The sequence below is a fragment of the Eschrichtius robustus genome, chromosome 13, assembly GCF_028021215.1.
Source record: "Eschrichtius robustus isolate mEscRob2 chromosome 13, mEscRob2.pri, whole genome shotgun sequence".
Taxonomy (NCBI): Eukaryota; Metazoa; Chordata; class Mammalia; order Artiodactyla; family Eschrichtiidae; genus Eschrichtius; species Eschrichtius robustus.
In genome coordinates this window covers 19,854,507-19,869,842 of record NC_090836.1, presented here as the reverse complement: position 1 = coordinate 19,869,842, position 15,336 = coordinate 19,854,507, and the positions used below count along the sequence as shown (strand labels likewise).

Genomic DNA, 15,336 nt, shown 5'->3' with positions numbered 1-15,336 from the left:
GTGTGACAGAAACAGCGTGAGAGCATCATACCTGTGAAAAAGGTCTTCAGGTTTAAATAAGTTCAAATGTATTCTTTAATTTTTAGCAGGATGCCATCTTCACACCCTCGCAACACTACATCCCTCTTTGATAGCTCCGTATTCCAAGTATCACACTGAGTGGGACTGAATTTGGAATAAAATAATAGAGATCGTCTATGTATTATTAATATTTGGTGATGGCAGCTTTACATAGATAATATAGCTTTTGTACATGTATTTACTATAGCTTTTTAATAGTAAAACCACACTGTAGCCAGACATAATATTTTACTTTTGTATTGCAACTTTTCCAAGACATATCACCCAGGAGTGATGTATTTAAGGAGATGCGGGTCATAATAGCAGTAGTTTCTGCCTTGGAGACCCTAGCAGGCAGCCCCGTATTTCCTCAGGCATGTTTTCCAAGTGGCTCACCAGTTTTCTCTAAAGGCAAAGCATTCCTTTCTGAAGTGGATGACAATTGTTTTCCCCTTGTGGCTTGTCTTCCTGCAATCCTGAACTCACCTCTGTGTGTCCGCTGACCATCCAGCCTTTCGGAGACCTTATCCACTGAAGTCATTTCCTTGCTGAACCTGCCATTGAAACTCTTATATTCCAACAGCTCCAGATGGTTCGTTTTTTAAATTATGCACCATTGATACACTATTAGTTATCCTTCATTTCCACAAATCTGTACTGTCTGAATTTACTTACTCTTTCGGTTTGATACGTTTCTTTCTTTTCCTCAAGTTTCCTTAGGAATTGTGTCCAAATACACACGATCCTGGATCGTCCACATTGCGTATACTTACTTGAACTTGCTTCTCCAAGTGACTCCAGTCCCTGCTATACCCAGACTATCACTCCCTTTGCTCCCTTGAGAATGACTCTTCAATTGCAACGCCGGATGGGAGATGAAGTGCAAATGCCTCCCAAATTCCTCCGGCACCTGTGATTCTCCCAATCACTTTTTCCCATGGTCTCCGGGAGATCTGGGGAAGCAACAGGAGAAATGCTTCACTCCCTCCAGCCCCCACCCCACTTACATACCACCAAGGAGGGTAGAAGAGAGCTCTAACCATCTACTCCCTTCCCCAAGCCTTTCACCCTCAACACAGACTTGACAAAGAGTCTCAGTCTTTAGAGCTGCCTGTCAACTCTGTCGAGTCTCCGTTTCTTCCAGCAATCCCCTTAGTGGTTAAAAAAAGTCATCGACTTTCAGAGCTCACTTTGATATGCTAGTGTTCCTTGATGGGTACAAAGGGTGCATGGTCCTTTACAATCGGTATTGTACTTCTCTACTAGGATTTTTGAAAATTAAAAAATTAAAAAATTATTGTGTACGTATATAAAAATTATATAAGAGGAAAATATGTTTATTTCTGTTACTTATTATTGTCATTATATTGTTTATCATTATGGACCTTTTGATAAAAGCTATACACTGCTATTAAACTGGACCCTCACAGTCTCTCTGATAGGTTTTACTCTTTAAAATTGAATTCAGATGTCCAGAACTCTTACAACTCAACAATAAAATAACCCGATTTCTTAAAAGAGCAAAAGATCGGAATAGACATTTTACCAAAGAAGACATAGAAATGGCTGGTAAGCACATGAAAAGATGCTCAATGTCATCAGTCATTAGGGAAATGCAAATTAAAACCACAATGAGATACCACTTCGCTTCTACTAGAATAGTTATGATCGAAAGACAGACAATGCCAAGTTATTGATGATAATACACTGCTAGTGGGAATGCAGAAAGATTCAGCCACTTTAGAAAGTTTGGCGGTACCTTGAAAAAGTAAACATTAGCTTACCATATGACCTAGCAAAATCCAATCCTAGGAATCGGATAGCCAAGAGAAATGAAAACACACAAAGACTTGTCCTGGAACATTCATAGCAGGACTATTCATAATAGCCTAAAATTGGAAACAAACAAAATGTCCATCAACTGGATAAATGGATAAACAAATATGGTATATCAATACAAATGAGTACCATTCAGCAATATAATGGAACAGACTACTTATACGTGCTAAAGCATGGAGGAACCTCAAAAACATGCTAAACGGAAGAAGCCAGATCTCTTTTTGTTCAGTCTCCTCCAGCCCTGCCCCAGTAGTGTTGACTGCAAAAGAAGATAGCCTCACATCTAACCTAGGGGAAGTAGAAGGAGTGTGTACTTTTATTTTAAAAAGGGAAGAGGAAAGTTTCTCTTAAAAGTTCCCTCTATGGTATATAGGAAGACCGTAAATACTTAAATATATTTTGTTGGTGGATTTAAAAGTTAACTTTATGACTTTGCATGTTATGTTCACTTACCTGGAATATCTTTCCATTCCAACTTTCTCTTGCAACTTCCTTGAAGACGCCTACCTAGCAGGGCTGCAGCTGGGCCCCACCTTAGCAGCGCTTTAGAAGATAGTCACAGCCAAGAAAGGTATCCCATCTAGGGCAAAACCATTCATCTTCTCTTGAATGGAGCTGGGGGTAAGAAGAGCAGGCACGCAGGCTGTGGGCCTAGTCTTAAAACACCAAGGAGAGCAGGAATCGAAATTCACATCTGCCCTCCACATCATTTCTGTGTGTGGAGGGGAAAATACGCATAACATAGAATTTGCCATCTTAACCATTTTGAAATGTGCAGTTCATTGGCATTAAGTACATTCACATTGTTGTACAACACATCATCAGCATCCATCTCCAGAACTTTTTCATCTTCCCAAATTGAAATTCTGTACCTATTAAGCAGTTACATCCCTTTCCGCCTCCCCACCCGACCCCCAGCTCCTGGGAACCACCGCTCTTTATGTCTCTCTAAAAACGACTACTCTAGATGCATCATATAAGAGGGATCATACAATATTCGGTCTTTTATCATTGGCTTATTTCACTTAGCATAGTGTCTTCAAGGTTCATCCATGTAGAAGCATTTGGCAGAATTCCCTTACTTTTTAAGGCTAAATAATATTCCACTGTATGTATATGACACACTTTGCTTATCCATTCCCCCCTTGATGGACACTTGGATCTCTTCCACCTTTTGGCTACTGTGACTAATGCTGCTGTGAACATGGGTGTACAAATATCTGCTCCAGGCCCTGCTTTCAATTATTTGGAATATATACCCAGAAGAGGGATTGTTGGATCATATGGTAATTCTGTTTCATTTTTTGAGGAATTGCCATAGTGTTTTCCAAAAGTAGTTACACCATTTTATGTTCCCAGCAGAAAAGCTCAAAGGTTCCAATTTCTCCACATCCTCACCAATATTTGTTATGTTCAGGTTTTTTGATAATAGCTGTCCTAGCGGATTGTGAAGTGGTATCTCATTTTGCTATTCATTTGCACCCAGCTATTTTGAAGGTGTGTTTGTCCAGATGGCAAAATGAACCATATTTTATTAAACACATCATTAGCTAGATTTGTAAATTGTAAATTTTTATATGTTTGGCATGTGAGTTTCTATTTGCACTTTTGCCCTGGAATCCAACAAATTTAAGGCCTATTGTGTTTTTCATGCAATATGCTCGAATAACCTCAAAAAGAAGAGCTGACAGTATTAGAGCAAGAAGTCCATGTTTTAACTCAAGTTGCTCTGATAATTTTCTGTGAAGAAACATTATGAAAAATAATGTGCAAAGCAAATTTATTCACATTGAAACATGCTGATATGTTTTGAAAGATTTTCTTCAGTACATTAGTTTCTCTTTAAACTCCACATTTAAGATACATTACGAAGCTGAAATTAAGCCATAAAGATAACACTTACGGAGCCTTGAAATTGCTTTCTGAATTTTTTTCTCACAAGTGTTATTCCTTGTCCCTGCCCTTAAAAAAACAAACATGCTTTTCATATACATCGTATCTAACATAAATCTCTCAGGTTAGATTTAAGCTTTAGAAGTACACATTTATCAACTTTTAAAATCATAATAAGCCACAACACACACATTTTTAAATCTCTAATCCAAACAGTTAACACATTGTAGACATATTAACTTTTATTGCCAGATTTCAGTCACTACACTTAAAAAAAAAATCACCTCCCATTTCTGTACATATATTTGAACTTCAAGATGCTATTAACAAGGGAGTTTTTAGCTCTGTAACGTTCTTTTTGAAGATTTAGGTCTATATGTGTTTGCTTAGGTGAGAGTTTAGAAATGACTACTACTTATTTCCGAGAGCTTTCTTGATCACCACGTGTGATAAAGGACTTCTTCAACTTTCGGCCCTGTACCTCTTTAAATTCTTGGGATAGTTAAAACAACCTCATTGGTCTCATTTAATTAAATGTTAAAATATGTGAAATTCATTTACAGTTATAGTACACCTCTTTTTTCTCTCTATGTATCAGTGTTTGATATGAACTTTCACTTGGAGAACATGATCCTACTTATAAAATAATTTTAAACAATTAACTTAGCAAAAACAATATTAAGCGGTTGTGCAGTGTGTTAGCACTCTTCACTCAGATCATGGAATCTTTTTTTTTTCCTTTTTCATTTTCACAACTGTCACTTCAACTCAAACTTTCATTCAAATTACTGCTGCTAAATTTTGATAGCCTCATAACTGATATTACTCTTGTCTTTATCTTATCTTAACTAAAACAATATGTATGTTTTAGTTTAAAACATATGTATTGCTCCCAAACATTCAGTGGCTTTCTCTTGCCTACATATTAAATTTAAACTGCTTTGCTTATATTTCACGATTTTCTGTAAGTTGAACTTAGCCTGCACCCAGTACTGTTTTGTCCTTCCCAAGGTTTGCGCTCAGTTAGGTCACTGTTCTGTCTACCACCTACTCTCTCACCTACTGTTCTACACCATCCTGTCTATTCCCTTTGCAACAGCCGGGTCATTCCTGCTCCTGTGCCTGGCTTTAGACTGTGCTCCCTCCCTAGAATGCCACCTCTTTTATTCTGCTCAGCTTAGCTACACCTCTATAATGAAAGCATATCAGAATGCACTGATTCATTTCCTTTTTTGTCATGCCTTTAACAGTGGCATATAGTTACATACAGTACACTTATATTCTCAATATTTTATGTGTACCAGTGTTGACTTAGGGAGGAAACTATGTTTATGCATTTTCTGTATCCCCCACGGCACCTAGCACAGTCCAGAGTCTGTAGTAGGAGGTTAGCACGTAAATATTACCTAGTTCTTACTTGGTATAATTAATCCATTAATAATCATAACTGTTACTTATTGATCAGGTGAGTGTTTTATGCACAGTATGTGATGTATTTCTCACAGCAACCATGCAAGGTCAGTTTTATTTATCCCTGAATTTGCAGATTAAGGAATTGTGGTTCAGATTGGTCACCCAAGGTCACTAGCTCAGAGCTGGGGTTAGAATTGTGGTTTGCCTTCCTTTTAACTGTCCCTCTAAAAGTAGAAATGGTCCTTGAAGGAGCTTAAAACGCTGAAGAGACAAAGATGTAGTTTTATGGAACAGTTTGAGACAAAAGTGAGAGTTACTTGTATGTATAGATAGATATATAGAAACATACTTATGAGCACATTAGCACCAAGACCCTAAGTAACCAATGAATAGATTCCAACCTAATTGTATGTGATTGTCTCCATTAAGAAAGAAAAAAATCATTTTCTGAAGTAGGTGTAGGGATGGGGGAAGGGAAGGGAATGAGAATGCAATATTTTAAGTAATACAAAGAATAGAAAACCTAATGCTCTGTGGGGTTGGGGAGTTTTAGAGATCAAACCAAACCCCTAACGTATCCGTTTCAAGATAAGGGTCAAATTATTCTTCAAGGTAAAAAAGTGTTATTCTGTTAGTCTGGTTGACATCATGCCCTGAGTGTTCTCCTTAATCTTCAGCTTTTTATGTTTAGGATCTCTCAACTTCTTTCTGATGTTAAGAACAACTTGACTGTTTTTCATAAAAGTACATTTATCATTATACACCTTATATTTAACTCCAGGTTTTCTCTACTATCCTTTAAAGAAAAATGTGAGCCAAGTTTTTGTTTAAACATTTTTATTTATGTACAATTACAAGTGACTATAATTATATACGTACATAATATGTAAATGAGTTCTATAGTTCACAGGATGCTTGTTACTTCAGGTGGCTTTCCAGTCGCCACAAATTTCATGCCCCTTCCCGCTCACCAAGGTCAGCCAGTGATTCTGAGATTATAGACCTCCCTCAGTACAGATACCTACATGATTCTTGATTCTGCTTTAAGAACATTTAATAAATGAAATAAAATACTAATCATCTCTAGACTTTCTTGTTTTAGTATCAGTCAACACACATCTTAATGGATAGACAAATGGATTTAAGTTTTTGTAAGGTTGAATTAAAATAAGTCTCAGCAGCATTTAGTTTTTAAGTTGCCTACCCTTGATATATAACCAGGTATGAAAACCACTGTCAGCTTCTTTAAATCTACTGAAAATTTGTTTTAACTTGTGAATGGCCAAATTAGGTCCCAGCAGTATTAAAATTTCTGGTTTATTTCACTTGTGCAGACCCAAAGTATGTTAGATTCTCTGAGACTTGAGGCCTTTTTATGCTTCTGTAATATAATGTAAATTTAAGGAACACATATATTTGACACAAATTAAAATGTATTGAAAATAGATCTTTCCTACTTCCAAACCTTGGCAAACTAGGAAGATCAGATGTGTGTGGTGGGAAATGTAATGATCTGGAAATAGTGGAAAGTTAATCACAGTTGGGGAAAAGTAGGTCTATATATCGACCCTTTGCATAGAGAAAGCCAAATATGAGGAAGGGGATATGCGAGATCGGGGGGAATGAAGTGCTACTTCATGTTAGCCATACTGAATGAGTAATAAGATTATGACTTTTTCATCATTAATTACTTTAACTCTCTGTGTTTTGTAAAAATACCAGTTACTAGTATACTGTTCTAGTAAAAATATATATTTAAATGGGCCCATGTATTTTCCAAATTTATCTTCTTTTCTCCTCAAAGGAATTTTTTAGGATAATTTAACTGAGGTAAACCTTAATTTCATATTTAAAAGGTTAAAATAATGCATTTATTTGAATGAAGGAAGAACATGTATGATTTTTTTTAATTCCAAGTATATACCATCTCCTACCTTTAAATTCATTAAAGTGTTTGGGAACATATTTATACTTCTATTTTTAATAGTAGTTCTAATACTTCTTTGGAAGTTGTGAATCTGTAGTGATTTATGTTTAAGCATTTAATTACCTTTTATGAGTGACTGGTCCATCTATTTAATAATCTAATTAATACAAATAGTCAATATTTTTTCAATATTTTGAAATAATTTTTTAATAATCAAATTCAAATTTTGAATAACTATTTTGTTCACATTTTTCCTTTTAGCTACGGAGGTTAAAATATCCCATGTCATCTTTAGTAATTATGGAACAATTTTATATTTTGTGTATACTAAACCAGAAATATGTGTTGTTACCTTCTAGGAATAATAGGCACTGGAATCGTTTTTAAAGACAAGGATATAATATACAGTACAATGTGAAATTTACAATATGTAATACAGTTATCCAGCCAGTATTTTAAAATACATATATTTTAAAATTCAGTACACTGGAAAAACTTTTAATTTGCAAAGTGATATCCTGGGTTATTGGTTATTTTCTTAATGGCTTCATAAACAGTTCAGGATGATGATGGAAGAAATTACTTTGTGAATCGCAGAATTTAAGACACAGGTTTTTAACCCAAGTGTGGGAAATGTGTCATTTCTGATACTTTGAAAATGGTACACTCCCACTCATCATATTTGACATCATATCCTTTTACTTTTCATGTAATCTATTAAAGACTTATGAATTAAATCTTATTCTTTCTGATTGACTGGGGTAAGAAATAACATAATTCTAATGCATGCAAAAAAAAATTTGGGGGGTGGGACAGTCATTACTGATAGTATAAATATACTTCTCTGGTGTTTCTTTTGTCTGGAATGTATCTTGCATTAGTTGACATAAAACAATAAGCTATAATTTTTAAAATAATTTTAATGTCCTGTTTTCATTTAGAACAAAGCATCTAGAAACTCTGAAAAATGTAAATATATGTTCATGTATATAAATGCCAGTCTTCAGTCTTCATTATTTCATTTATAGAGAGACCTCACTTATCAGAGTCTCTGGCTTATCCTGAGCAGTTTCAGCCTTTGAAATTTCCCTTTCAGAGAAAAACCAAGATAATCCAGAGAACTATTTCACAGCACTTTTCCTTGGGAGCTTTTTTCTTTAACATCAGTCTTTTTACGATGGAAGTTCTAGCTTGCATAGTAAAAGCTATCCATGAAATCTTAAGACAAATGAGAAATAAGAAATTGGGTTGTATTTTAAATATATGTACGCACATATATATGTATATATATATATGTGTGTATATCTATACACTTATTTATTAATATTTGTATATGTGTATATAAATAATTGCTTCTTCAATCAGATTTTCACAAACTGCTAAATGGAGATGGAAGAGTATTAATCTAAACATTTGATATGACTCTTTGAATCTAAAGCAACCTCCATGTTTTAAGATACTACGTGATACGGCTATCATCATCAAGTAAAATTTTCCCTTATTATTAAATTGATTTGTTGAAGAATTTTTATTGGTCATTTAATAAGAATTACTATGTGATGGCTTAGCCGAAGAGTGTGTGATTTAGATAGTATTCCTTAAAACCCTAATCCTCAAGATTATCTCAAGTTTGTCTGTGTTTATATGTCATGAAGTAAAGTGGCATTCTGGCAAGCATCCAGTTAACTTTTATCAACTGAGGTAGACTGACCCGATAATGTTCTTCAAATAGTCCCCTTCCATTCCCTCCCAGTGGCTTTTTTGTATTTCTACACAGCTAATAATCAGAAAAAAATTGTTGCAGGTGCCCTTTTCAGCAAGTCAAAGAAAGGAAATATACAGGGCTTGAACCCATATGGATAGTAAGAAAATTACTTGGTGTATGAAGCTTCATTCTTTTGTAACACACCGTGTAAATTTTTAAATGGTTAAAATAAAGGTATTAACCATATAGTGTGATATACTTTTCCTCCACTGATGTTGGCAAAGAGTAAATACGGATGACTGTTACTTGTTTTCAGTCCCTGTATATACTGACACTAAAATTCCTTATGTGTGGTATCTGTCATTTCTCCCCTGAGTAGTAAGTCATGAAAGTTGAGGTGACAGTGTCTTTCTTTCAATATTCCAGGGCACAAACAAAAATACCCAATTGGAAAAATACCACATCTTATTACAGGTATTTTCTGGGAGGCGCATTTATTTTATTACTCAGTCCTTTTTTTTCTCTCTCCCTCCCTCTCTCTCTCTCTCTTTCTTCTGTAGCAGTTATATGCTGCCCAGCTAGCCGCAATGCAGGTGTCTCCAGGAGGAAAGCTCCCAGGCATACCCCACGGCAACCTTGGTGCTGCTGTGTCTCCTACCAGCATTCACACAGACAAGAGCACAAACAGCCCACCACCCAAAAGCAAGGTACCCTTTTGAAGAAACTACATGTTTTGACATTTAGAGTGTCCTTTTCATTCAGTGAGATTTATTGAATATCTATTATGTGCCAGCAACTGGGCTAAACTCTAGATCTCCAAGGAAATAATAGTCTAGTAGGATCAGTAAGGAAGGTGTCCCTATAAATTTGCATACATACCTTTAGTCACTCGTTTATTCAACAAACATGCGTTTATAGTAGGAAATGTGAGTGACACAAATATTTGTAAGATAGGTGTGCTGTCATCAAGAATTTTACAGTCTTATAAAATAGATAGCCATCCTCTACGATACAAAGTCTTAGAAGGAGTTACAGATAAAGTGCATTGGAAGTTATTAGGACAAAGAGATTATTACCTTCAGTGAGAGATCTGGGAAAAGTTTCCCAAAGGTGCAACTGAAATAGACCTTAATATATGAGTATGATTAGTGCATACAGAAAATGTTTTATATAAAGATCAATAACTATTATTATGAGGTATAGTATAGACATAATTTTCGATGTATTATTCAGCCAATGAGATGATCATGTACAGATAGGAAGATAATACTAGTGTTGAAAGTAAAACTGTTTAGAAATAGTTTTGTTTTTAGAGCTAAGGAAACATTTCCTGAGAGAATGTAGAAAAGGATCAGGAGAGTTTCAGGTAATTTGTTTCTTGGCTCAGAAGAAGAGAGAAGCAGAAAAATTAATTTGAATTTCTTTGTGATTTTTAAGATCTTACCTAGATGATAGTATATGAATATATTAAACTTTCTGTGGAAAAAGTAAAAAGAGTAACCATAAAATAATTTTTCCTGACATTAATCAGGGAAATAATCACACATATTTTCTAACAATTAGAAAATATTAAGTAGAAAACTGATAACAGTTAATTTACCCCCAAAATGATACTGTTTTGTCTTTTGCTGAATTACCTAGAAAATTGATTCTGCTCTTCATTTCATGAATTCATGTTGAACTGTCTAAAGAGTAATAGGCTAAGAGTAGTCACAACAGTTGAAAAAATGCACAGAGAAAAAATTAGAAAGTATTGCAAAAGAAAAAAACAATCGAATTTTTTTACTCCTTCCGTAGTGCCCTGGCAGGTGCTTTTCGCAGTCAGTGTATTAATCCAGAGTAGAAATTGGGAAAGAGAAGAGATGGGTTGGGAAAGTGTCCTCCAGCCTCCATCTCCCCAAAACCTCCAAGTGTGTTTTTATATAGTAACAGATAAATACATTTGGAATTGTAAGTGAACCTGGACAAGGACCTTAGACCTCACCAGCAACATGTGCAAATATATAGTGCAAAACATTGTACTTACTACTGTGATATTAGGAAATATGCATAAGCCACTTTTAAGAGCTCTTTCTGCTGTGTAACGGACCTTGCATGTTCTGTGCTTGATGTATACCTAAGGCGTGGTCTGCTTTTCTTCATGATCACAGCAGAACATATGTTTTTAAAACTTGGTAATAATTATAACATTTATTAAATATAATTTAATTTTAAAGCAGTGAGGTTTTGCTGTCTCCATGGACCAGCAGTTTCAATGTATTGCGTGTACAGGCTAACACTGAGAAAAATAAATAGCTGTAGCAGAACAGTCACTGTCACACACAAGTAACTCTGTGAGGTATCATTCTGGGTTTTTTCCCATGACTTATTAATGTGATTTCACATCATGTTTTATAATGATGCTTTACATTAAGACGTTTCATCTTATGATTTTGTAGTATATAGTTCACTTGTAAAGGACTAATGGGTTTTTCCTGGTTCCTAGAATTACTTTTTATCATTAATATCTTCTCTCCAAATGACTTAACTCAAATAATCATGAAGCTTTTGATGTCAGTCAGCCTCATCCATTTATGCATCTGTTTATTTGTTCATTCATTCATTCATCCATTCAAATGTTTATTGAGCACTTGCTACAATACTGTCTTAGGTAACCATGGCAAATGTAAAAGTGACTGAAAGTTGGCCAAGATTAGGACACTGCTTTATGAGCTATATGGTTCCAGACATTCATAGAACTCCACAGACTGGATGCAAAGATTGATTATTTCAGTAATGTTAGGACTCTGCCATATTCTATGGTTTTAAACACCTCCATTTGTTTAGTACTAGTAAAAAAGTGGATTGTGTTTCTATAAGCTATGATTATACATAATTTTAAAAATATATTTATAGTTTATCGCTAAATTTCACTTTTGGAAAATTAGCCTTCATGAATTTTCTATCATATAAAGTTTAAGAAAACCATGGATGTTGTATTTTTTTCCCACCTACAATTATCGTAAAATACATAAAAAGTTTAACCCAGAATAAAGTGCCTCTTTTTAAGTAACAACCACGATTTAATAAAAATATGTCCTTTCTTTGCTCATTGCCCTCTAGCACACTGTCTACCACCATTCTTATTGTCAGGAAAGATGTCTTAAATGTGCTTGGTGTTTTAGCTAAGCAGTAAAGTTTACTGGGTTAAAAATAGCCAGACCAATAAATATTACTGTTGTCATTTTAATGAAGAACATAGCTGAAAAAATACAAGCAACAATAAATAAAGAGGTCCCATTTCAATACATGAATTTAGTTTCTTAGAGGCTGGAATTGACATTTATACATGGTATAATAAACATTTTGCCTTCACAAAGCCATTTTAGTTATATATAAATTGTTATCATTTATTATTATATATATATATTTTGAAACAATCAATTCTTAGTGTCCTGGGGGCATTTTCTGTGTGTTTTATTGGTGGATTTTCATGTCCGTCTTACTATACAATAGAATTATTTTATTTAGCTTTGTGTTATCTGCCTACCTACCTGGCATAAGCCAAACTGATGATTTATGTTGAAAGTACCTTTATTGTACTTTGAATAGAAAAATAGAATCATAAGCCACATCTAGGTGATGATGTAAGGAAAATGATCTTATTGACAGCTGTCAAAAATCAACCATGTTCTCTGGGTTTTCTTGCCTGCCCTTCTTCCTAGATTTGCCTTTGACTCACAACTCCAGAGAAGGACACAAACAAAACTTATTTGCAATTTGCAAAAAATGGAAGGGGGGAATCAAAGGGAAGGGGCTCCAAAAGACTGTAAAATTGTACAGCGTGAGTCCCCTGATGCATGCTGTTTTCAATCTGCTGTGTGCCAGTTGGAGGCTTGAGGGGGTTGTGCGTGCGCTAGAAAGGATAATGCTGAGAAATGATAGAGTGGCTGTGACCTCCAAGCTCAGCCTGGAAATCCAAGACATTGATTTCACTTAGCATTCCTGCTGAGAAATCTGGCGGAGTTCAGTTGTAATAAAAGAACAAGATTCTGTTCTAATGGTAATGGCGTATGACAGACATATCACTTTGTCTGTCCTCAGCACCGGAGAGAGGAGAATTGGAGAAAGGTCACCTGATCTTCCCGTGGTGTTGTACGAGTGCTGTACTGAGCTTTGAACTGCCACTTAGGAACATAATTATTTATAATATTAAATGGCAAAGAAACCTTTAGAGGACTCACAGTGACCCTCTAAAAACTGCAGACAGGAAGTGTGTACCATAAACGTGAAAACACAAAAAGAAATCTGCTCTCTTCAAAATCTGCACTGGAGAACTTGGATAGCGTTGCTGGTTGAATTATGTGTCTTTAAACTTACTGTTTTGAACGGTTTTCATTAATGCCTGACATATTGTCGTTGCTTAACTTTTCCTTAATTTTTATGCCTTGATTATATTATGCACAGAGACAAGAATTTTTTTTATAATGTATTTTGCCAAAGGTTGAAAAACTAAGGCTATCAGCAGGTTTTAAAACTTTCTCAGGTTTTACATCTTTCTTAATACATGTACACTTGTCTCTTTAGCACTTACTTAATTTTTTCCCCTCTGGATCCTACTACAGGACTAATTTTTTTATATTTAGTTCTTCAGGGATATTCTCCTAGCTCATGCGTATCCTCACAGCTGAGTTTATAGCTAAATATTGATAAAAAAGAGAAAACTTTGAAAGTATGAAATCTTGAACTTATGTGTACAAGAGATCAAGTTTAAAGGAAATTTTAGAAATAATTCTATTTCTCATATTAAGGAAAATTATTTAAAGTATTGTTTAGCAGTATTGGTCCTTGCATCTCATAGACGATATTGCTGCTCTGAATCTGCTTATATTGCTTAACACATGTTTAAATTGATTTGTTTATAGTTTAGCGTTCTGCCACAGAATGGACACAGTTTATTCAGTGACTTTCATTTTTGCACCACATATTTCTTTATTTTAGTGGTTTTCTGCATTGTTTGCTGCAATCCTTTAAAAAACCTAGATAGCCTTTCTTTTGTGATAGTAATTGATCTCTTGATAATATTTGTTTGGTAAGAATAAATTATTTCTTTTAAAAATAACAGAATCAATATCAGCCTTAAAATAGTTATCTTAGGAGGAGGAGTATTTTTACCTGGTTTCACATACAACTCACTCAATTGTTGGTAATGAATAAGCTTATAATTTCCATGTTGTCAGGAAATCCTCATATGTCATAGATGTGCTAACCATCTGAACTTCACATTTTAAGTGTTTTGCTCTTGCAAAAGTAGCCACCTCTTGGGAAAATTTTAAGTGCAACTTGTAAATACTATGAAACGTCTCTTGGTACTTGATGAAAACTTATACATTGCCTGCAGCTAACCAAGAGTAGTTAGATTGAAAAGCTGATGACAAGAGAGAATTCCTGGGTGCTTTTCTTTTAACCTTGCTCTGACCCTAGTCATACCCCTGGTCGCAGTTGTGTCTCTGTCAGTGACAGGAGCACATAGATTGTCCAAATCAATTTTTTTTGTTCTTTTCAAATACTTCTGGCAGTGATGTTCTCATTTGCTCAGCAGTAGCACCTGGGAGTTAGGACAAGGAAAACAAATATTTTTCCAACAAGCCAGAAAAAGCCCTAGCCAGCTGACCAGACACAATCAGTTACTTTCAGGGGCAATATCCTTATACATATTGTTTCAAATTCAGAAGCAAGAAGTGGAACTGTATTGTTTTATCTGATCCTCTTTCACAGACACAGAAATGAAGATCTTTCCTGAATTGGTAGCCAGGTGCTTGTGTTAGTAGTGTCAGGAGTGCCATGACTCCTCTTAGGGCACCTATTTTTTGCTATAATGGTTCCAATCACATAGTTTCATGCTAGCAAGTAAGCATTTTATCAGTACACACTGATCTACAGGGTAGAATTTTATAGTTTAATACTATAAGTCACAAACTATGGTACATATACACACAAGATTACTTAGCACTGTATGTTGGGAGTATGAGAAATCAGAGGATAATCATGATTCATCTTAACTGAAAATTAGTTCTAACAGGAGATTTAGGGAATGCAGCTTTTTTGCTAACTTTGGGACAGTGTTCTGTATTGCCAGTTGGGGGAAAGGCTCACTACACAAGTGCACATGCAGCCTAACCACAACCAAGTCAAACCACCACCACACTAACTATAAAAACACTATTTTTAATATTTGACAAAAACATCCTTTCACGATAAAGCAAAAGACATCAAAGAGATTTCATAAGTTTGAAATTGACCGGGAAGTACTAAGGCCTCCACAGTAGTAATGCCATCATGAGAAATTCAGAAAGCACTGCTCAACATAATCATAACTTCGGTTAATAGTTTCACATTTTATCTGGCCATATAAAATTTTTAGTAGTAGTAGTTGCTAGAGATGTGATTTCCAATATGTAAAAATTCCTAGAATACTACTATTTGACTTATTTTTAGAGCTTTTCAGGTCAAGATCTCA

At 35.0% G+C, this 15,336-nt stretch overlaps 1 protein-coding gene across 4 annotated transcripts in view; it reads left to right on the top strand.

Moving 5' to 3' along the window:
- SOX5 (SRY-box transcription factor 5) overlaps positions 1-15,336 on the top strand; it is a 997,819-nt gene that overhangs the window by 920,488 nt on the left and 61,995 nt on the right. For all 4 annotated transcript variants that reach the window (XM_068560002.1, XM_068560001.1, XM_068560003.1 and 1 more), the window contains one exon: positions 9,398-9,544. In XM_068560002.1, coding sequence (XP_068416103.1) covers positions 9,398-9,544 — 147 coding nt within the window. The remainder of the gene's footprint in view (positions 1-9,397; positions 9,545-15,336) is intronic.